This window comes from Boleophthalmus pectinirostris, unplaced genomic scaffold (assembly GCF_026225935.1).
Source record: "Boleophthalmus pectinirostris isolate CB_2022bp ecotype Guang Dong unplaced genomic scaffold, ASM2622593v1 HiC_scaffold_1, whole genome shotgun sequence".
NCBI lineage: Eukaryota > Metazoa > Chordata > Actinopteri > Gobiiformes > Gobiidae > Boleophthalmus > Boleophthalmus pectinirostris.
This window is the reverse complement of record NW_026570970.1, coordinates 20723897-20746381: the sequence shown is the minus strand read 5'-3', so window position 1 is coordinate 20746381 and position 22485 is coordinate 20723897. Positions and strand designations below refer to the sequence as shown.

The following is a 22485-nucleotide window of genomic DNA, read 5'->3' as shown; positions in this document are numbered from 1 at the left end:
GCCAACAAGAGCATCAGAATCACTTCTATTCATCCCCAAGAGGAAATTCTTTTCATTACAAAGCAAGATACGCATGTGGTTTATATTGCTGTATTAACCAACAAGCAAATAGAATGTCTAGTACTGGTAAGGCATGCAAGAATACGGACCCTAGCGATATAACCAGATGAATATGTCTGACATGTTACTGTTAAATATGGATCAACATCTGGAGAGCTCGTCACTCTTGTCATACTGGAGGCCTAACACCATCACCTGTCTCACTTACATTGCATTATTTAGTTTTAGAGCAAACTATGTGTTCATTGATTCATTTTTTCACATTTTTGTCTTATAAGTTAACGACATTGTGAATTTATGTGAGATTTCAGCAATGCCCCACTGTTTGTATGTGTGTGAGTGAAACTGTTGTATCTCATGAGGGGGATTGACAGAGCTTCGGCTGCCGGTCTCTTTAGTGTGAGGGAGACATTTGTGCAGGGTCAGATTGGAAACATGTGTTGTGTGAGTACCATTGAGAGAATAATCTTCCATCCAGTTTACTGCAAAGCTCACCACACTGGCTGTGTTACACTAGGGTTTACAGACACACAAAGAGTAACAGACTGCTTTTGTCTTTTCTTAATTATTCATGCCCAGAAGGGATGATCTGGTGGTGGCTTTGCTTCTGTCACACGTGCAAAAAATGATCAGTATTTAAGTGTCTACTTTTGTAAAGGCAATGGACATGCTTTAAGTAGTCGGCAGGTGGGCTATAATGACCACAATGAATCAGTGACAATAGTTGGACAATATAATAGCACTCCAGTAGAAACATGGGTGCACGGTAGTCTTTATGTAGTGCTCCTCTGTGTAATAAAAGTCTATATACCTGCAGGAGACTTGATTTCATTTCACTGCTCAAATTGTGTTCCATACAAAGTATTTCCTGCTAATAACCAACTTCAATGCACTGACTTTTAGTCAGATAGAAACAGTTTCACTCTCCACTCTTAAATTGATTTTGGTACAGGCCAAAATCGAAAGCAGTTGCTTCATAGGGCTTTCAGACTGAATGTGTTGCAGACTTTTCCTTTCTATCCACTTATATCATTATATCATGTTTTAAAATGTGACCAATGCAAAGATGTCCAGAAGAATGTTAAACTTAATTTAAAATGTTCTCTTTTTTTTTGCTAAGTACGTATTGTTAATCCTATCTTGCAATGATAGCTTTTGCAGTTTCACACAAAACATATTTCTAGAGGCAACACCGCTCAGCATTGGTCCGTCACAAACTGGTCCAAGCAGATTTGCTCCTCGTCCCAAATCAAAGTGAAAAACTGAAGCGCTACAATGATCCCAGCAGTTTGAGCAGAGCCTCTTTAATTCTGCAGCCCACAACAGCGCCTGTGCGACCCTGCCCCGCGCTCTAATCGCTTCAAATGAAGTCATGAAGGCAGCGTCCGAGCTCTCCTGTTCCACAAGGTGCAGCGGCACTTGTTTGTGCAGAATGTCTGGCAATTAAAAATAATTGGGAAGCAGGTTTGCCCGTGAATCTTCCAAGAGTGCCAGTTATGATCTAATGAAGCTTCATTAGGCATGCTGAAAGCTGAGAGCGCCGTATGACAACGGCAATTAGCCAGGATCATAGGCAAAAAATAATCATTAAAAATACCTCGGCCAAGATGAGCTTTTCACTTAATGACCAATTCATTAGCTAATTGATTTCTTATTAGTTACAGGCAGAGACGACTGTTTGGGGTACTGGCGCTGGTAATTAACAGCATTTACGCTATTAGTCAATCGGCTAATTTTGCAGGAAAACAACTTTGGAGGGGAGCATAGCTGGAGGCTTAGGGCCATTTGCTTTTGCTTCTGTGCTGTTATCTCTTTAATATCGCAAGGGGAATCTTCTCTCAGCTCCAGGGCTGTTAACACACACTAATACTTCCTGATTAGCCATTCATGTCATGTGACGCTTTGGAGCCCGAGTCCATCTAAGCTCAGACGTATGGATGAGGCGGAGAGGCTGATGTAATTATAAGAAAATAAATCAGCTCTGTGAATTTGTTACATTCTTGATCTAATATGACGCTTTTTGAGCACAACATCTGCGCTGCTGCACCTATGCATTAGGTGTGTCAAATAAATTAGGAGATAATTAGATGAGTGCGTTCTCTCAGACAGCCTTCAGAGGGCTTCATACACCCGTCAGGCTGGAGTGATGGCAGAGCCTGGTGGATAGATGGACACTGACAGTTGTTCTCTGCCTACAGCGGCCCATAGAGGAACCAACTGGCAGCCCATTATAGGTGTCCAGAGACTACCACTTTACACTTCTAGACTTAAATCCAAAACAAAATCGACAATAACAGTCTTGGTGGTATATCGCAAGATTCACAAAAAAATGTATGAATTTAAGCTTAATTCTTTGTTTCTCTCACCTGTTTTTATATATTTGAACTGAAAATAAAATGGACATTGTAGGCCTTTATCCAACTAGTCATCCATAAACCAAATATAAACTATATTGTTTGGTGTTTGGTAACCAGACCAATGAATGTCAATATATTTCAGCTTTGTATTTTTAAATGCTTGATTTAGTGAGATGGTAGTTGCATAAGTAGTATTAAAAAGAGGAAAGAAATAACAGTTATAATACACCTGAGCTGTTTAGAGCCACTCTATCTATAATTTACACTATAACTTGTGAGACAGGCATCAAATTTATTTGGACTTAAAAATATTCATATGATTATTTATAATTGACTGTTTTGATGTGCTTTTAATCCAACTGTCTGTAAAGAACTATGAATTACTTTGAGAACAAATTGTCCTCGACATTTAAACTTGCCTTACTCAAATATTTAACAATATGAACTTAAATATACATATATACAACATGTATACAATAAAGACACAATAATCCAGAATATAAGGCCTTAATATGTTATTTACTTGTCTAACTTTAGTTCTCTCTCTAATGGGTTATTATGACGTGCCATCCTATTTAGCATTTTGCCTTCCCTCTCACCTTCTCTGCTCTTCCTCTCACATCCTCTCCGTCTTTCTGAGCTCCTCTGTCACTCTTCCACTCTGTTAATTAATTGAAATGAAGTCATCTATCAAGGACTCCCTCTGCCTCCAACACCACAACATAAATCACTGCTCTCCCTCTCTGCACAAGAGGAAAAGTCTGTCTCTAAGCTTTAATTGTGTGATTGAGAAAGTGTAACATGGCTTTATAAAAGGCAGCCTGACTCAAATGGCCACACCAGAGGGACCCCCTTACAGCCCACTGTGGCAGGACCAGCGCAACACACAAAAGCAGTGACTTAAAGCAGACACTTATTGTAAAATGGTTCTTATTGGTCTCCGAAGACATTGTTAACATGTCTGTGGGATGGTTCCCCTGCCAAGAGGGAACTGGATCCATCTTCACATTTACAGAATTAATATCTATTACAGGCTGATTCACCCACAATATCTTTAAATGGACAAAGCAGAACTTGTGATGTTGATTCTAGTTGTGGTTTATTTGAATGGGCAATTCTCTAGTAGTAATTTAATGCAGTATTATAAATGTCTGTGTTAGTACAGTAAATTTAAGTAGTTCATTAAATTATAAGTAACTACATCATTTAACAATTTCTGATACTGCTTCATAGTAAAGTAGATAGCATGTTTTAAACTTAGGCCAAAACAATTTAATTGACAGTATTCATGGTTTGGGTGAAAGAAAATTGAAGTGCAATACTTCAGGATCATTCATATTAATCATTAGAAAACACTTCTGCATTTATCTAGTTTAATAATTGTACTACATTCTATTGATATTACAATTCAGTCATTTGCAGTGATCTATCCGAGCTCATAAATCACCCATAACCATAACTATAATTCATAAGTGTTTATTACTGCTGCAAGTAACTGTTATTATAAATAATACACTGACAGATTATATTTTGTCTACTTATGAGTTAAGAAGTCAACATGAAAAAAAAAAAGTCTATTTCTTTAACCAAATTAGAATGCCATCACTTTAATATTAACCAATAATGGACAAAACAGAACTGTGTAATATGCAGTAGCTGGATGACAATAAATGTCTAGAAAACATATTATAATAACTTTAATTAATTATAAATGGTCTATAAATCTGTAACATATGCAATTTGAACAAATGAAAGCAAAGCATATTTTAGAGGGGGAAAAGTCTATGATTTGTTGGCAAAAATGTATATGCATATAATGAATATCTTACAAGCCAACTACTGACCATAATGGGGATTTACTTTAGTCCGAAAAGCACAAACGCTTCAAATGAACAAAACGCAAAAAAGTGTTTTGCTAGTCGTGGTTTCTTCTTTGTATTTTTTGCTGCAAAGAAAATTATAGCAAAGTCTGATTTTTCATTTCAGGTCTGGCCTCGCTGTCCCTTCCAAAGCCGCTGATGCAAACCTGATGTAACAGAACGCCGTGATGGGCCCAGACACATCTAAATAATGTATAAATGATGCATCTTGTTAGCTTGTACGCGCAGGTTTCGGTCGTCTTCTGGAGCGCCAAATGATCAATGTCCTCCTATTATCCTCATGCGCTCCTTTTTCCAGTTCCATTCCCAATTCTCTCCGCCTCTTCGCCTGCTCTTTCATGTTGCCCTCTGGGAGCCAAGCAAAACACGAGTTTCTACTGCCAGTATAGGGAGCTAAAATACCATGTGATCAGTCATGAATTATTTGAACACTATTGATTTGTGTAAATTGTTGCATCTCCCCCGGGGGACACATCCATAAGTAAGAACGCATGTAGTGCCTATAAGGGGGCTGGTAAAATGCTTATATTTTCTTTGTCCTCAGTAAAATGAAGTTGTTTTAACATGGTAATTAATAAGGGAAGAGCGAATTGCATTAAGAGTGTTTGATTTTCCAAGCATTACTAGGTTTCCCTTGCAAATCTGCTCTGCATTTGGGAACATAATGTCAATTTCATGCTTTTTGTTTCTTTTTTCTTAAGTGGAGGCCTTGGTGCCCTGTGGGAAGACAGCAGTTAGAGAATACACAAGGAAAAATAACAATCCAAAAAAAAAAAACATATTCCCAAAACATCCCAGTTGAGTGTGAGGTAATGTTCAACACATTCTGGTATTTTCATTTTTTTTTTCTCATCCTTTGCCCCGAAAGCCTCATTTGGATGGCAGACGATGCATTTTAGAAAGAGAGAGCAGGCTGTAGTCTCTGTGGACTGCTGCAACGCAAGAGAAAAGGGCCCAAATGAAGGCACCAGACAGTAACAACCACGAGATCCCAGAGCCCTGCAGACAAGCCAGGGGACTGTGCTAAACAAACACAATCATTCTCATTAACACAACTATCAGAAAAGCTCCCTGCACGCACACTTTCTTTTACCACTGGAAGAATTCAATTGGATCACATCTGTACAGCAGCGCAGCATCACACAATCAAATTCAAGTGTATGGCTTTATTGCATTTCACTGTGGATCTTGGTCCCCACAGTGCTATGCAATGATATTTGAACATAGTGGAAAAATATGCTTTATTTTGCTTTATAGAAATGTTATTATAAGCTTACATAGAATGGATGCTTGTTTTTTGAGATATTTTTGAAACATATATTAACATATATTTAACCCTTAGGACCTGGTATAACATTTAGATAATCACATCTGCCATAAATGTGTATACATTGGAAGAGAAAGGTCTTGCACAGTCCATTTAGTATTTCCATTCTTAAGTATATCTTAATGAATTCATAAATCAGAAATTATTTTCACATTACAAAGTTATCTTTAGTACTGGCAGCTGAACAAAATCCAGGCAAAAGTCCAATAGCTTAATGTACATTTATGGCCTCTCTTTAAAATTTGGAACATGTCTAGTGTTTAAAAATATAACTTTGACTCTTACGTTAGGCCTTGGATGAGTACATGTGTAGTGAGCTCCAGAGGTCTTTCCTTGCTGCAGAGCGCTCCCCACAACCTCCCAGCCTCCGCCCCTCCCTCTCCTCTCTGTGCTGTGTCTATGCTCGTGTTCTGGTGGGGCAGGCTCATTTAAGCACGCTGATGTCTTGATAATGCCACACAGCTTTCACATGCAGGTACAGAAGGGATTCCTCAGTGCTGGACACAGTGGACACAAGTGGTTAGACCTCAGGGGATGGCCTATTTAACACAGTTTTTACATTTTGCACATAAGCAGAAAGCACAGTTTACTTGTTTTTAGAACATATTTTTTAGGGGGAAAAATATATAAAATTATTTGAATATAGTCTATAAAATGGTATGAATCTCTAGTTATACTTTACTTAATTGTTGTGCTTGTTTTTTTGTTTTTATGTCATAAAATAAATAAATTCCCACTCCCTAGCAAATTATATAAGCAAAAGTGCAATAAAAATACAATTTAAATTAAGCATAACACAATGCAGCTCAATAATGTGACTGTTGTGCATAATTAATGCATTATGGGAGGCATTATTTGTGGCGCAGGATTAGGGGGCGTGTCGTAACGAACGCCAAGTGAAAAAAAAATTGAGGGCCCTTTAAGAGATTTTTTTTTTCTCCAGCTCAACAATAAGTGACAGAGAGTAGAGCTAAACACCCCTCCAGTATTTACGGTTCCTTCACCGGCTGATTGGACACACGAAAATAGACTGAATGTGCAAAGTAAACCTATCAAATGCATTATATGCTACTCAGATTTTTTTGTAATTATTAGTGAGATTCGACGAAAAGTAACAAATTAAATAGGTATATATTAGGTGTGGCCTATACTATATTTAATTTACATTTGCACCCCTTTAAAACACGTTATAGCCTAACATCGCCAATATTTACGTTTAGCTCAAAAACTCTCGTGCGTTCAAAATCTATTAAATAATTACTAATGTTTTGGAAGATCTCGATGTTTCTTTCTGGTATAATAGGACTGATTTGTTTGCAGGCGTCTTATTGTTGAGTCTCGTCGGCGCACGCGAGCTTGGTGTCTTTAAGCGGATTTGCGTCCATTAAGCGACAAAAGGAGCAGTTCATGGCACAAGGCGCGTCTGTCTATGAGCGTGCGTGGTGCGTGCGTGCGGCAGGGCCTCGTTGATAAATGGAGCGACATCAGAGCGAGTCATTAAAGCGCTGAGATATGAGGCGTTCAGCGCGCAGCGGCAGCAGCGGTGGCGGTGGGCCGCTCGGGGCGCAGGCAGCACCCTGGGGACACGCTCACACCGGCCTTCTGTGCTCACGCGCCGGGCTTATAGCACTCTTGATGAAGCTCACTTACAGCAATAAAATGTTGTAAATGGAGAAGTCACACCACCAGTCCATTTGATTTGGAATCTTAACATGAATTATTTGATTCAATCAGTGCTTTTATGTCATCTAATCGGCTACAGTAATAGTGCATGTTACCCTTTAGAACAGGTAGAATGGGTAGTGGTCCTTAAATATATTTATTCGTGTATGACACATTTTACAGATAGGCCTATACTAGAGAAATGATGTTTTATTGTATTTATTATTTTTTTAATACACAAATGTTTTTATTTATTTCCACCTTTATAAAATTACCAGCCTCGGATTGTGTTGCATGCAAAATGTCATTGTTACGCAGCGTAAACACACGTTTTTACTGTTATTTTCTAGATGTATTCTATGTAGTTTAATGTTTCAAGAGTGTAAAAATGTTGCACACAATTTAGTAAGATTCTAAATTAAAACGCATACTTATAGTTGCTGTATGTTTTTTACTTTTCTAATTTTCTATAGATTGTGTGGATATTGCTGTTGTCTGGTTATTATAAATCTTTCTTGAAAGCGCAACAATAAAAAAGCTGTGTATATCAGTGGCTCTAATCGCATTAATTACATTTGGGCAGAATTAATTAGAAGTAACAGACGCACGGTCTTCTCACAGGACGAGCGCGCGAGCCACAGTGGAGGCATTTTAATGACCTCGTAATTCAATTAACCGCCTCCATCAGCTCCATCATTGATTTCTGAGGAACGAAGAAGAAGAAAAAGACTGGTGAAAGTTGAATTCTGCAAAGTCGAGGCGGCCTGTAATTGCACAAGACGCAGAGATAGGAGAAAGCGGAGGGGAGGGGGCTGCGAGGTGGCCGTGTATAAATAGTGTGCTCTCAAATACACAGTCACAACAGCAGGAGTGATCTCACCTCCTCTCCACCCCTTCCATCTTTTCTTTCTCTCCCCTAAAAAAGCAGCAGCTCAGCGCGCAGCACAGCCTGGCACACGGCGAAGACTGCTCAAGACGCAGACCGAGACTCGCATTCGCTCTTGAGGTGTTTCTATTCAAGTTCACCGTGGATTTCCCCGTGTACCCGAAAGGACCGCTGCGGACAAGAGGCAACGACCGAAGCGCGCCACAAGTCGACGTGTTCGTCATGGAAGAACTTACGGCGTTCGTGTCGAAATCGTTCGATCAAAAAAGCAAAGAGAGCACCAAAGAGAGTATCACGTACAGGGAAGTTTTGGAGAGCGGCTTGACGAGGGCGAGGGAGCTGGGCAGCCCGGACAGCAACCTGCAGGACATAACGGACACCAACCACTGCCCCGTGCATCTGTTCAAGGATCACGTTGAGCTGGAGAAAGAGAAACTCAAGGACTTTAATGTTTCCAGGGCGACTGAGGGTAAGACATTCATAAGATATTGTGCGCGCACGACCCACGCTTCGTCAAACATTAAACCATTTACTCTGCGCGCAGCGACTTTTTATTTAAACTTTTACGCACAGAAATGAGAACACAAAATGCTATTATCCACATAAAATAACAGATTAAAAATGAGTCGTGTAACTGTTTTGTTTAGTGTGAAAGGAATAAAAAGTCTTGGTTCTTAAGCAAATAATCAAACATAAGCTATATTTATATTGTTTGATGCTTATGCCAATGATTATGTTTGAATACATTTCAGATTTTATTTTATATAAGATATTTAGTTTCATGTGGGCTGCACTAAGCTAATGCTAAAATATTTTGCAGCCAAGGGAGAACTACCGTCAGGCTACCTAAATAATGCAACACAGAAGGAAACTAAAAAGGTAGTCCACAGATAAATGCTGCGTAATTTGGCACTATTTTTTTTTTTAAATATTAGAATAGATATTTTAAATACTCCAAGAAACTTTAGGCCATTACATGCCAATTATTTTCTACAAAAACAATTGAATATGAAAGATATTACATGGTCTGCAAGTGTAAAAACTCTGACCTACTGTGTACACAACTTGTATAAGCCATTTTAAAATGTTGAGTTTTTATAGTGTTCACCATGTACAAACTGTAGAAACTGTGTGCACATGGCTGTAATTGCGTCAGTTGTCAGGGTGTTACCAAGAATAAACACAGATAAGAGCCCACCACATGCACATCAAAATCATATAACATACAGTATAGCCTGCGGTAGGAGCTCTGCGCGTAAATTAAGTGCGCTTTGATGTAAAAGCTAAAAATACATTATATGTCTTTCCAGTCTTTTCTTGTAACCTAAAATAAGCCACTGCAGCAGCAGAGTAATTAGGCCCAGTCTGTTTGTGTGGATTTCACTCTGTAAATGTAGCATGCTTTGCTTTGACTGATCTGCTCCACTTATGGCACTGACATTACACCGACTGCATGGAGCAGGCTGTTGTCAGAAGCACAGGCCTGCTGGACTAGTCAATGTGTAGCCGGTGGACAGTGTTATGTGTTGCCAAATGCCAGGCCCCAATGAGGGCCCAATATACAGACCAGACGTGTTCACTGGTGTTTGTAAGTTTGTTTATAACATTTCTTGTGTTTAATACGCATTCTATTTTCCTTTCAACACGCGCGCCCAAACAGGGATATACGAGTGTAAGGAGAAAAAGGAAGACGTAAAGTCGGAGGACGAGGACGCACAAGGCAAGCTGAAGCAGCGAAGAAGCCGAACAAACTTCACTTTGGAGCAGCTGAACGAGCTGGAGCGGCTCTTTGATGAGACGCACTACCCGGACGCGTTCATGAGAGAGGAGCTGAGCCAAAGGCTGGGGCTCTCCGAGGCCAGGGTCCAGGTCAGTACTGTCCACTTACTCTCACATACTTCAGAAAGGCGTTCCAGTGTTCAGCAGTCCTTTATCATGTCTATGTAGGCACATTTAAGAAGTTTAAGATCAAATAAAGCAATGATACACACTTAAAAATAAATAGGCCTATTTCATACCCTAATTGTTCTTGAAAACAAACGCACGTAACGCACCACTTATTGCACATTTATATGCAATAAATGGTGCGTTGTATATTTCCCTATTAATAATTATTTCCCTTTTGATAAAACAAAATGTAAATATTTAAACGTTTTAGTTAATTTCTTTATATCCTTTATATCCTTATGTCCACATTTGTAATATTTATTATCATAATTGCTGACTTTTTTGTAAATAGACTAGTCTACAGGCTGTGGTATTGCCCTCATACGCTTTATTTTTTAATACAATGTTCTCGTCAGATTAATTAATTATAAATGTTATATATGTATATAAGTAAAGTTTGTCTACTGGCTATTGCCAGTTGGGGTCTATAGGCCTACCCACTCCCTTCATCAGCAGCCTTAGGGGCCAGACTGCCACCCGTTGATGAAAATGAATGAAGAGCCCGAAAAGCTGCTGGAGGGGACGCGCTCTTATGTCAACTCGTATCCCTTCTCATTCTCTTTGTAATATCTGCCATTGGCTTGATGTAGTGTCTCCATAAAAACGCATTAGAAATAACTCAATTGCGGACCAACTCTGCTGCTGTTCGGCCATAATAGGATGAATAAAAGCCATCATATTGCGCTTCATGGTCACAGCGATTGACACGTGGAGCACACTGTATTGTCAGGGTGCACTTTGGATACGCGCGACAATTATACAAAATTTAGTTTAAAGCGTGTATATTAGGTTCAGTAGGCTGTGTTAGGTGGCGTTAACAGAGGGCATAAAGGCTTAACAAGTGTGTAAAGTGTTCGCGTAAAAGTCTGCCGCGTTCTTGTAAAGAAAGAGGGCACTTAACGGCGGAGCGTGGAAAGGGTTCGAGTGTATGTTTTTGTTTTGTTTTACAGAATGGTAGCCTATACGAGTTATTGTAGCAGGCTGTAAACCACGCGCTCGCAGCAGCTGTCAATGAATCTAATTGAAAGTTATGAGAGCTTGGTGAGGAGCAGGCAGTAATTTGGTTAGGACTAATATCACTGGGTTTCTGGCGCACTGCTAAATTAAATGTCATTATTCACTGTCTCTAATAAAAAATCAAAAAGGAAATGAGATTAGGGTATTTGTGAAGCGCATCATTGAGTGGCCCTTAATGAAGAAATAACTGTCTGAACCAGTGTAGTTCACTTTGCTTAACATACTGGCGCGTAATTGGAATTGATCCGGGTCCGGCTAATATAGACCTGATTTATGTGAATGGTTACCGTCTATGTAAAATCACCTGCCAATAACACGTCTCGTAATATTGTTTAAACAGTCGTTAGTGAATAATAATAATGATAATAATTATTATTATTATTATTATTATAATTTTACAGGTTATATAGCCTATTGTCACAACCGCACCATAATCAATACGCCACTAATCAACTAAATATTAATTCTCAATATTTTCCCACGATTTAAAATGAAATGAAAATCTAATCCATGCTCTAAGATTTGCATTTTATTTTATTTGTATTTTTTGCTTGTTGTAGCCTGTGCGTAATGCATAGAAGCCTGTGCGTAACGTATAGAAGGCCCGTACGGAAACCTCTCCCAGTTTCTACGTCTAAGTCTGGGCTGGCTGATGTTTTGATAGACAGGACTCTAATCAAAACCTCCCACGTGATAATTAGAATAAGTAAAAAAACGTTTACGGTCGCACGTGCCCCTCACCGTTAAATATGGGTTTATGGCATCACCTCGAGTCGTCATTACCGTCAGCACCGTCATCAGCAGGCGCCCTTTGTGGTCCTAGTCGCCGCTAATTCTGCATCTGTACACGATAATCATTGCAGGGTCGAAGGGGAGGGGAGATAATGTTATTCACCGACGCAAATTAGGTTGATGATGATTAACAATAGGGCCCTAGCCTGCAGCAGAGAAGTGCAGGAGCAAGTTCAAAGACGCGCAACAAACTGAGGCTTGGTTAAGAAAGGAAAGGGAGGTTATGGTTGAGATATTATTATCCAATTAATCTCCACGATTTCTGTGGTGTTTTGATGCCGTTATAGCACTGTTACTATTATGATTAAATAGCATATGTAAATAATTTTGGTTAGTTTTTAATTTTGTTTTTAAAAAAAGAAATATACATAACTTATTTAATACAATCACTCGCACTTCTGAACAATTAAGTTTCAATTGTTAGATAATTCATTCAAATAATATATGAGAAAATAAATTGGCTCATAACATTTCTACAAGCTACTGCTCTATATTTGACAAATAAAACAATTAATGGGGTTTTACTTGTCATTATTAAGACTAAAATTATTCATTTTTTGATTTTCCTAGGTTTGGTTTCAGAACAGAAGAGCAAAATGTCGAAAACAAGAGAATCAGATGCACAAAGGTAAATGTCACTTCCTTCTTCTTTCTCGCACGTATAAAGTCAGTTTATTATTAGATTTGTCATTTTTAGGCCTATTTCAGTTTTCAAATTCTGACAGTAGCCTACTTGACCGTTTTTTTCAAATATGTGTTGAAAATTGTGACCTCCTCATCTCACATAACAACAACTGTCTGGCTGTCTGACAGACATCTTTCCCTTCTCCCCAGGTGTTATTTTGGGCAGTGGCAGCCACCTAGACGCCTGCAGGGTGGCACCTTATGTCAATATGGGTGCCCTTCGGATGCCCTTCCAACAGGTAGGCCATGTTCTTTTATTGCTCCAGTGTGACACGCCTCTGACACCTAAAACATACAGTCATTGGGATCATTATAGAGGGGATTACTGCACATTGTACAGTCTAAAATACACTGCTGAATATGTGGCCTTTGTGGGGAAAGTGATAACTCAGCAAGTGTAAATGTTGAAACAAAAAATAGTATGTGCGAAATGTCAAACTAGAGCTGCTATTTTTACTGTTTACTGAAAGTTATGTGGCTGCTCAAAAGCTATTCTGACCAAAATGTTTAACTATTTATCTCTCACAAGAAATATAGTGACAAAAGACTGTAATGAAGAGTGAAAATAAACCAACTGGGAATTGATATCTTATTCATGTAATGTAATAAATGTCTAAAACTATTCTGAAAAATCATTACGAAAGCCTTGATTTCAGCTGTCAACATTGTTCATATAATTATAGTTTTGCGCTGGGATTTAAGACTATTTTTGGTAGACAGATTCCTGATGTATTCCTTGGCTTGCTATTATGATAATCAATTTCCTCTAATTCATGTTTCCGCTACCCTTTGCTAACTTTGGCCAGGTGTTGTAGCATTGTCCGGGGCTAGTCGATTTGAGTCTTTTTGTTCATATTATTAACATATTTGCTATCCAGATTGTGGTACAGAGACTATGGCAAACCTTATTACACTTTTCACCTGCTTCGTTCATGGTTGAGGTCAGATCAGGCAGTGGCGAGTGTTTGGGCAGGAGAGGGAGATGGCCGGACATTTGATCTAGTGATGTATGCCTTTTTACATCCTGCACGCAGTGTTGCTTGCTTGACCCCTGTGAAAAGCAATGGCCTAATTAAGCCAATGGAGCGGCAGGCACGGGCACATAAAAGAGATGATGAAAGCGCAGAATGGAGTGGGCCCTGATGCATATTGGCATTGAGCGGCTCTGGCAGGGGAGGAGGCCTGCATACAGACACGCTGCAGTGGTAGAATGCAATGTTAGAAATATAAGGCCAGCGAACGGAAAAAATGGAAGGGGTTGGTGCGGGGTATGACTTGCATCTCAATGAGCTAAATGTTGAAAATGCCCTTTCGTGACTGCCTTTGCTGTCAAACACACTCCAGCAAAGCAGTAAATATGCACTAGCAGAGTGTGTGTGTGTGTGTGTGTGTGAGGATGAAATAAAGAAATCTGAAGCTGTAATTTGGCAAATGTCCACCACCTGTTCAGTCAAGAGCAGATCACTTTCGGACCAGATTAAAATTACACTCCAAATCAAGTTTCACAAAGTTAATTTAGTTTTCCATCCAGTGCAGTTTGCATTTTAATATCGCATGCACACAGAGACGACAGCTGTATTTAGTTACCTGATTCTGTGCTGGAGGGGCAGGTTCGGATGCAGAACTAAACAACAGCAATTTGTGGTTTCTATGTAATTTTCCATTTCACTTGAAAGTTATATTTTTGGTTCAAACTAAGCCACCTGAAAAAATAATATTTAGATTAGACAATATGCTGTGTTTATTTGCTCAAGAAACGCTGATTGACTCTATTTCTCTGTCTGAAGGGAGCAATGCCTTTTTTTTCAGATGTAGTCATAAAATAGTTGACAAGATTGTAAAAACTGATCTATGCTTCATACAGCCCTTTCCACTTGATTCAGGGATGTGTCTGAATTAATATTTTTAACCCCACATATTAAATATCTTTGTAGAGCAAAATAGTTTATTTATGCAATTGAATACATAATCAGAATAACAAGACTGCGTATTTTCGAGGGTATGACTTCAGTCAGAATTAAACAAATCTGTAATGGATTTTAAAAGAATGTAAGCGCTGAAACTGGATGTGGAGTGTGTGAGAAATCTATGATTCATTAAGTTTTCGAATGGCTGACATAAAAAGGGCTGGAGTTGTGAGTGCAGCCTGATCTGTTTGGTTAGAAAACAGTGAGTAGGCCCCAGCTCAGAGGGGGTAGAGCGTGAGGGCCAAGGTAATAGTGTCACATGTGAAACCTAAACTCTGCTCTGGCTCAAGGCAGAGGTCGAGCTCTCACTGTGTGTGTGTATCTGCAGGTCCAGGCGCAGCTGCAGTTGGACGGAGTCACACACTCACACCCCCACCTGCACCCTCACCTGGCAGCACACGCCCCCTACCTGATGTTCCCGCCCCCTCCCTTTGGACTACCAATCGCCTCCCTCGCTGACTCGGCCTCTGCAGCAGCGGCGGTGGCAGCAGCAGCCAAAAGCAACAGCAAAAACTCCAGTATCGCCGACCTGCGACTCAAGGCAAGGAAACACACGGAGGCTTTGGGACTCTGACGGCCGCGGGCCACTCCTCCGCTCGCCTGACGCCCCTCTCACACCAGACTGGCCTGTGAAGGGCTACACTCACAGCTAAAACTAAACTAAACAAAAACACTGAGTGAGCATGAAAGAGAGGACACAGACACAAGGGGAGAAGGGGGAGGAACAGAGAAGGAAGAAAATAAAAGGAGGGAGCCAAAATTGTCACAAAACCAGCTGCCAAAACAAACCACTTGTAGAGAACGGTAATGAAATACCAATGAAATCACCTTGTACTTTTTGCCCAACAGGCAGGACTTCTGCGGGGCCAGTGGCTCAGTCCACTCCAGGCACAGCTCACATCCCCAGGACCGTACAAACACATGTGGATGTCTGTCTGAGGCCGGTCCACCTGAAGAACTAAAGCTAACCAGGCCGCCATATTGACAGTGCACAGGGGTTGAGTATGGGGGAAACAGGTCCACACACCACTTCTCCAAGACACCCCGACTCACTAAATACAAAACCGAAAATTGTGTTAAAAAGGCCATATTTGTCTCCAACCACTGTGTTCCCTGCTGCTGCTGAGTGCATGAGCGCTAAAGGAGGACCGCTGGGACTGCCCTATGTCCCGCCCCGACATAAAGCTGTTTTTAACACTGCCATCGCTCTCCACTCTGCTAAAGCTACAAGTGAATGCTCTCATTATGGTTTGATTTTCCTCCTGCTGGACTCAAAAAAGCAACAACTTTTTTGTTCTGTGTGCGGCAGAGGGAAAGACAGGACTCCTCCTCGTGGCATTGGTCTCTGTTAATTGTGTTGTGTCCTGGGTAAAGAAGTGAAGATAGCCTTTGCACTTCAGCTCTTGTATGTGGGTGTTGTTTACCAATGGCACTACATGCAGATACTACTTTACTAATTGAAGGGGGGTGGGGTTTGATATTGTCATGTGATCCTCAAAAAGGACGTTAACTTGGATAAAGGGTTTAAATACATGTTTCTTTTTCTAATTCTGAGGAATGCATCAGTCAAACTGAAATGCGATGGTGTGCAGTTTTAAGTGCAATACTGTAAATAGCAAAAAGTAAAAACAAAGCAGTTAATCCTCAATAATGGGAACCCAATGATGATCATTACTTTCATGCACTGTTGGAGTGTTGATTTCTTTGCAAAACACACCAAGTGTATATTTTGCTGAAAAAAGCGCTAAAAACCAGGTGCCAAGCCTCTTTTGAATCAGATTTCTGAACATCAGGTACATTTTGTTGCTTGTTGAGGAAGACCTGAGCACACTTTCGGATGCTGCAGATATTTAGGGTATGTGAAACATTTTTAGAAATACAATTAGCACTGTAACCCAAGCCAAACCGTTGTTTACAATATGATCTTGCATGTTATATGTCACATGTCATTCTTGATTTTTCCAATAATTCAGAGTGTACTTTACTAAATAGTTCCAACCCAGATAAACTCAATTAGACAATGATTTGCTTCTGCTGTCCGAGCAGCGCTGACCATGTCGATAAAGTCTGCAGAGTTCAAACGGTGTCCAAACAACTTCCTCCATTTAGAATTGTTTCTATGTCTCCATTTAAATTAAACATATTGGTGTTTTATTTATTGATTTGTCTGAAAGTTTATGAAAGATGAAATAGTTGAAATACAAGTGTACATTTTTTTCATGGCTTTGCATTTATTTTTGTATGTTTTTTTAAGTGATGAATTTAAATTAGGAGGTGTGGCTGTAGTGCATTGTCGGCCTATAATGTAGCGTGTCCACGTTTACAAACATTTCAGGGATGGTTGAATTGAACAATACTCCATGGAATTCGTTGTACCCATATCAAAGTAATGACCATTTCACCTGCAAGCATGCTTAAACATGAACCATTGTATCATTTGTTTTCCCCTTTTGATTCACAAAATATGAATGTACATCTTGTACAAGTAAACTATCAATAAAGTTATAAATATTTGTACTTGAGTTTCCAAATACTTGACCTATCAGTATTTTAGTGCAGTTGTTTTCACATTCGTACTAAATATTCAGTACTGAATGTAACCGAACTTCTTAGGAAGGATATTTTACTGATGTTTTACTGACATGGTGATTAAAACTGAGGAGTATTTTCCATTATGTGCATCTTATGTGAGTCTCAAGCTCTGGGTCGATAGTAATAAATCTTTATCGCTGATGCAGTCTCTGTGTAGCCTGAACAACTCATCACGTCGACCAGAAAAACCAAGACCAGAAAATGTCACAACCACACACAGATACACTGCACTGCTATGGGCACGATGGCTGGAATTTAAGGCTGACATCTAATGAGTTGTATGATCAAAGTTCTCTTATTACTTTAGTGTTGTGGTGTTAAGCATACTTACTTTTTAACGTGAAAAAGTAGAAATATAGATGGTATACTGCAATACTTTACTATCACGGCTTTAGACTACACACTACAGCTGCATCTGTCGATAATACGAGGGTGTTTCTGCTACTCGAGAATCTACTAATACTGCGTTTGCAGTACCAATAGTCTCTATCATGTACTTCTAATAATAATCAACAACCGATAAAATAAAGAAAATTTTAAAAAGCTTTTGAAAACTATTTTAGTTAAAATATCTACACTCCTCTTTGCACTTTCACTGTTCACACGCATGAATCCTTCCACTTATTGTAGCTACTCATACTAAATCGCAAATCCTTCTTTTCAGTATATTAACTTCCACAGAGAGCTTAATTCCAGATGTGTGTACACGCAGTAATTACACATGTGGTATAGTGGCCTATTGTCTGGACCCCATGCAGGAATTAGCCCAAATGGCATCCTGTTGAGTGCAGTACCCCCAGAAGGTCGAAGCCCGTTTAATTTGTACCTCTTTGCTCATACATCAAGATTGAGTGATATAGTCGCAGACTGATGGTGACCCCTCGGCTGGGGCCTGCTGCTGCCGGGCCGGTCCTGGAAATAACAGCATCCTTTTATGTGTACTAATAATTAGCACAGCACACACAGCCATCCATCAAACCCCAATGAGCCATGCCTGCTTTGTCAACATGTTCAGCCTCATAAAACTATTTATGTTGGCCACAACTTACAAGTGCACTCACATTTATTCATAGTTGGAGGGAGTTTTGAAGAGAAGTAAAAGTTATGTCTGGGTTCATTGTTATGTATGTTTACATTTTTGACCTGCCCTTTTAAACTAAATTCATGATGTATCTACGACTGTTGGAAGCATGTTTTCCAAAGCCTTACATTTATTTAAATCCATTCATTTACAAATGTTATTGGTGCATTAAAGTAATATATCATTACAAAGTGTTATATGAAGATGTCTGATTCTCAGTAAGAAAGAGCACAAGTTCATTTTGGGTTTATATTGAACCAAATTTAAGAAGGCACTGAAGCTGCAGATGGGTCACTACACAAAGGTGGTTATACTGTATTGGTCTAAATTATTAGTTACTTTAATTTTCTATATATTTAAAAATATTATTTCCCTCTGGAGTATTTCATAACTGAACAAAAAGGATACACCTGTTAATGTAAATAACAATAATTTAACTTAATTTACTGCAGTATTTAATATCAGTAATTTAATTATATTTTACTTTTTTTAAAATTGAAATATGTATTGTTCTTGTGACAGTCAATACAGTTTCCACACTCTAAATGGACTGGTGTACGGGGTATACTCTGAACGGATCTGTAGATATATTTAGTATTTACTATTAAGTGTAACTCTTGGTTGGTTCACACTAGTCCAGTTCAGCCCATGCCTGTGTCCATGTTCTGACTCTGCGCTGGCTCCACTGGCCCATCTGAGGTCAAGTGCTCCCAGGTCACGTGGAAATACTTTTATCACATTTCATTCTCATAATCCTCTTTGAAACGTCACACACAACTATGATCAGCTGGAATGTGTGATCAGCTAAAAGACCTAGTTTCAGTCAGATTTTCGGACGAATATTTAAAGTGCATATGACAACCTTTCTTGTTTTTAAAAAATGTACTTCTTTTGGTATATTTGATACATATCATAGTTTTACATCAGTGATGGTTGAGCGTTAAAATACAAAAATACAGTCCTAAAATGGAATATGAACACCAAAAATTCCAGCACTGGCAATTTACATCCAAGTAAGGCTTTTGTCTAGCAGGTAAAACTGTAACAAAATAAAGACGTTATCATTAATTTGCATTAGTCTAATTAAAACAATTTAGCAATTTTTGTCCATTGTTAACATTAAGGTCGCAAGGTAATAGTTATGGAATTACTTCTACGTATGATATATATTTGATGTCAATGTCAAACCAGAAAGTAGTAGTAGTAGTAGTAGTAGTAGTAGTAGTAGTAGTAGTAGTAGTAGTAGTAGTAGTAGTAGTAGTAGTAGTTTATTTGGTCATTTTGCAGCACTACAAAACAAAGCAAAACAAAACATAGACTACAATCCCATAGATCATGACTGAAAGGGTTTAGGCTGAAGTAAAAGGTACTTATAATGCCTAACCCTATTAAACAATGACAGAATTCCAAGAAAAAAAACAAACTTAATAAAATTAATAAATAAAACAAACAAAATTAAATGCATTATTCTTTCATTCCAGAGCTCTATATCTTTCAAAACATGATGCTTTATACCATTTTTTTTAAAGGCATCTACAGTATTTTTAAATAATCAAAGTAAAATGATAAAGGTCACCAAAATTTAAAGGTGCACTATGTAACTTTTTCCCTTGGGATCCATCACCTGCTTTTTTCTATGGATATGTCACTACTCTGCCTGGAATGTTCCACAACAGCTCTATCATACATTTATTAAATTACAGGTGTTTTTATAGCTTAAAAATACCTAGAATAATATACATTCTGGCAGTGAGTGGAGTTGCCTCTGTACAGATTTGATTTGATCTGTAATGTGGTCTGGTTTGGTCTCCATGAAGATAGAAAGGTTTAATACCACACTGTGAAACATTCTAGACAAAGCAACAGCATATCCATGGAGAAAAATATTTAATGAGCCCTTCACTGGAAAAGTTAAACAGTGCACCATTAAGAAAAATCTTAAATCTAATGATATTGTATTTACTTTATCACTACAACACTATCAGTACAGCGCAAGGCGATACTTTTCAATATTGGTGAGGTTGTGGTTTGAAATCGGGACGTGAATTCTGTTCCGGCACTTTCGGTTGGAGCTTGAAGTGAAACCACCCAGAGAAACCTCAGCTGTGAACAATTGAGTCCAAGTGTTGAAGTCACTCCGTCCGCCCCCCCATCAAAGAAGCTTTCATCCTGGTTTGTTTGGGCTAGGATCTGCCCAGCTTTGTCAGCTAATGCTCGTAAGTGTATCAGTGTAAAGCCATATTCAAACTAACATGTAAAGTCAAGGTCAAAACATTTCTCACAAAAAAAAAAATAAAAAATTCAACAAACAAAATAAAGGAGTTCACTGTTTATGTTACGTTGATTATTGTTTTGTTTTGGTCTGTGTTTTTGTAGTGCGATGATATCAAACCAAAATACAGTCGCCGCTTAGTGCCCCATCAGATTTGGAGTAATGATGAATATTTTGGCCAAACTTAAAAACAATTTTAATCAGTTCTTCATAGCTGACATTTTAGGTCTAAAATGTATATATAATTCACTGCACACACGCATGGGGGCAAAGTAACCAGATACTTTTTATTTTATTTTTAATATAAATAAGGGGGTAACACTTTATAATAACTACACCTTATTTAGCCTCAATAAAGCATGAACAAAGACTTAATTAATAATGATTCACGCTTAGTAACTACTTAATTACTACCTTAATTAGCACTTGCACTTAACTTACTCATAATTATTTCATACTTAATTACTCATGGACTAACCATCTGAGCATTTATTAATCATTAGTAAGCTATGAGAGAATGATTTACTAATAATGCAATGCAATGATAATTCAGGCAGCTGTTATCTGTTAGTTAAGTCTTTTTGAGAGCTTTTCTAAAGTGAAGACAAATTATGCTTTATTAAGCATTTACTAAGCGTGAATCATTATTAATTAAATCTTTGTTCATGCTTTATTAAGGCTAAGTAAGGTGTAGTACTTCTTCATAGGCCGGTTTCATATCAGGTTTGTTTGTAGTTGTAGTAGCAATCAGTAACAGAAATAGCAACTGCAATAGGAGTAGTAGTAGTTTTTATACACTACTTAATTCAGATCAGAACCATTTTATTAGTCTAAAATACTATAATACTAAAAATGCTGATTGCAAACATAAAAATAAACACAAATAGCAAAAATCTGAGAAGCTAAGAAAACTTCTACAAATATACATGAATGAATCTTTTACTTTAGTTTTGGGTGTGTCTTACAGCTCATCTTAATATAATATAAACATGGGCGTACATCTTCACAGCACTATTTCATATCGTGTTTGGATAGTAGTTGTTGTAGCAACAGTAACAGAAATAGCAATAGCAGGAGATCTGTTTTTAGGTGGCTACTATAGTACTTCAGCCACAACGGTCTACAGATCAGAACCAAGATATGGATAGAATAATTGTATTACTTCAGTCTAAAAAATACTGTGGTTAACTGAAAACATGAACATGAAACTAAGGAAACTTCTACAAATATACATGTTTTTGTTTTTTGCTTTTTTTTCATCATCATAAGTTAATCTACCTTTTACTTTTGTTTTGGTATGTTTTACAGCTTCAGTGTACAAGTTTCTTCTCGGTTTTGCTGCTGTTTTCGAGGTGGAGAGTGTCGTATGGCAGTCAGAAGCAGTCAGAGCAGTAGTTACAGTCGGTCAAACAACAGTGAAAATAAGCAGCAAAGAAGTGTAAGTGATCTGTCGGAGTAATGGATTCATTTACGTATTCTTCACTTCAGCTGTGTCCCTGACTACTGACACTGAGCAAACAACACCCAATCCCCTGTACTTAAGAAACAGAAAGTGATCACTATAGCTGTAGAAATGCTAAACTTTTGTGCTGAAACAGTGTCCTGAACCCACGAAAAATAATATTGTATTTTTTTGTGAACAGCCTGAAGTAATAGCAAAAGAAAAATTCAATTCTGAAAACTGGACAAAAACGGACAACTGAACAAAACTGGACAAAACTACCTGGACGACTGAAGAATTACACAAATAGCCTGAAGTAATGATTTCCTTGAATAGTAATACAAAATACATAGCAATTCAATTTTGATTATCCACAATCTCACCATTTTTTATTTATTTTCAGAAACAACTGAGTGATTTGAACAAAGCCAAAATACTTTACACATGATGCAGGATATATAGTAGTGCAAACCGAGCATCCAGGCAGCATCTCGAAACTTTAATTTGTTCTGAAATGTCC

The 22485-nt window shown here is 38.4% G+C and overlaps 1 protein-coding gene across 2 annotated transcripts; it reads left to right on the top strand.

The window, feature by feature from the left end:
- The first annotated feature begins 8165 nt into the window (after positions 1-8165).
- On the top strand, positions 8166-17020 carry shox (short stature homeobox). 2 transcript variants are annotated; one of them, XM_055151164.1, is made up of 6 exons: positions 8166-8641; positions 9833-10041; positions 12499-12556; positions 12763-12851; positions 14908-15120; positions 15429-17020. In XM_055151164.1, the coding sequence occupies exons 1-6, from the start codon at positions 8395-8397 to the stop codon at positions 15516-15518; spliced, it is 906 nt and encodes a 301-aa protein (XP_055007139.1). In that variant the 5' UTR covers positions 8166-8394; the 3' UTR covers positions 15519-17020. The 2 variants fall into 2 exon arrangements, with proteins under 2 accessions (XP_055007139.1, XP_055007137.1); XM_055151162.1 differs by having other exon boundaries at positions 12742-12851.
- The last annotated feature ends 5465 nt before the right edge of the window (positions 17021-22485 follow it).

Bases quoted from the DNA above. Each gene is read 5' to 3' on its own strand.
- shox (XM_055151162.1), top strand. From the start codon at position 8,395: ATGGAAGAACTTACGGCGTTCGTGTCGAAATCGTTCGATCAAAAAAGC. The intron at 8,642-9,832 runs GTAAGACATTCA...GCGCCCAAACAG, and splicing joins TGTTTCCAGGGCGACTGAGG to GGATATACGAGTGTAAGGAG. The intron at 10,042-12,498 runs GTCAGTACTGTC...TGATTTTCCTAG, and splicing joins TCTCCGAGGCCAGGGTCCAG to GTTTGGTTTCAGAACAGAAG.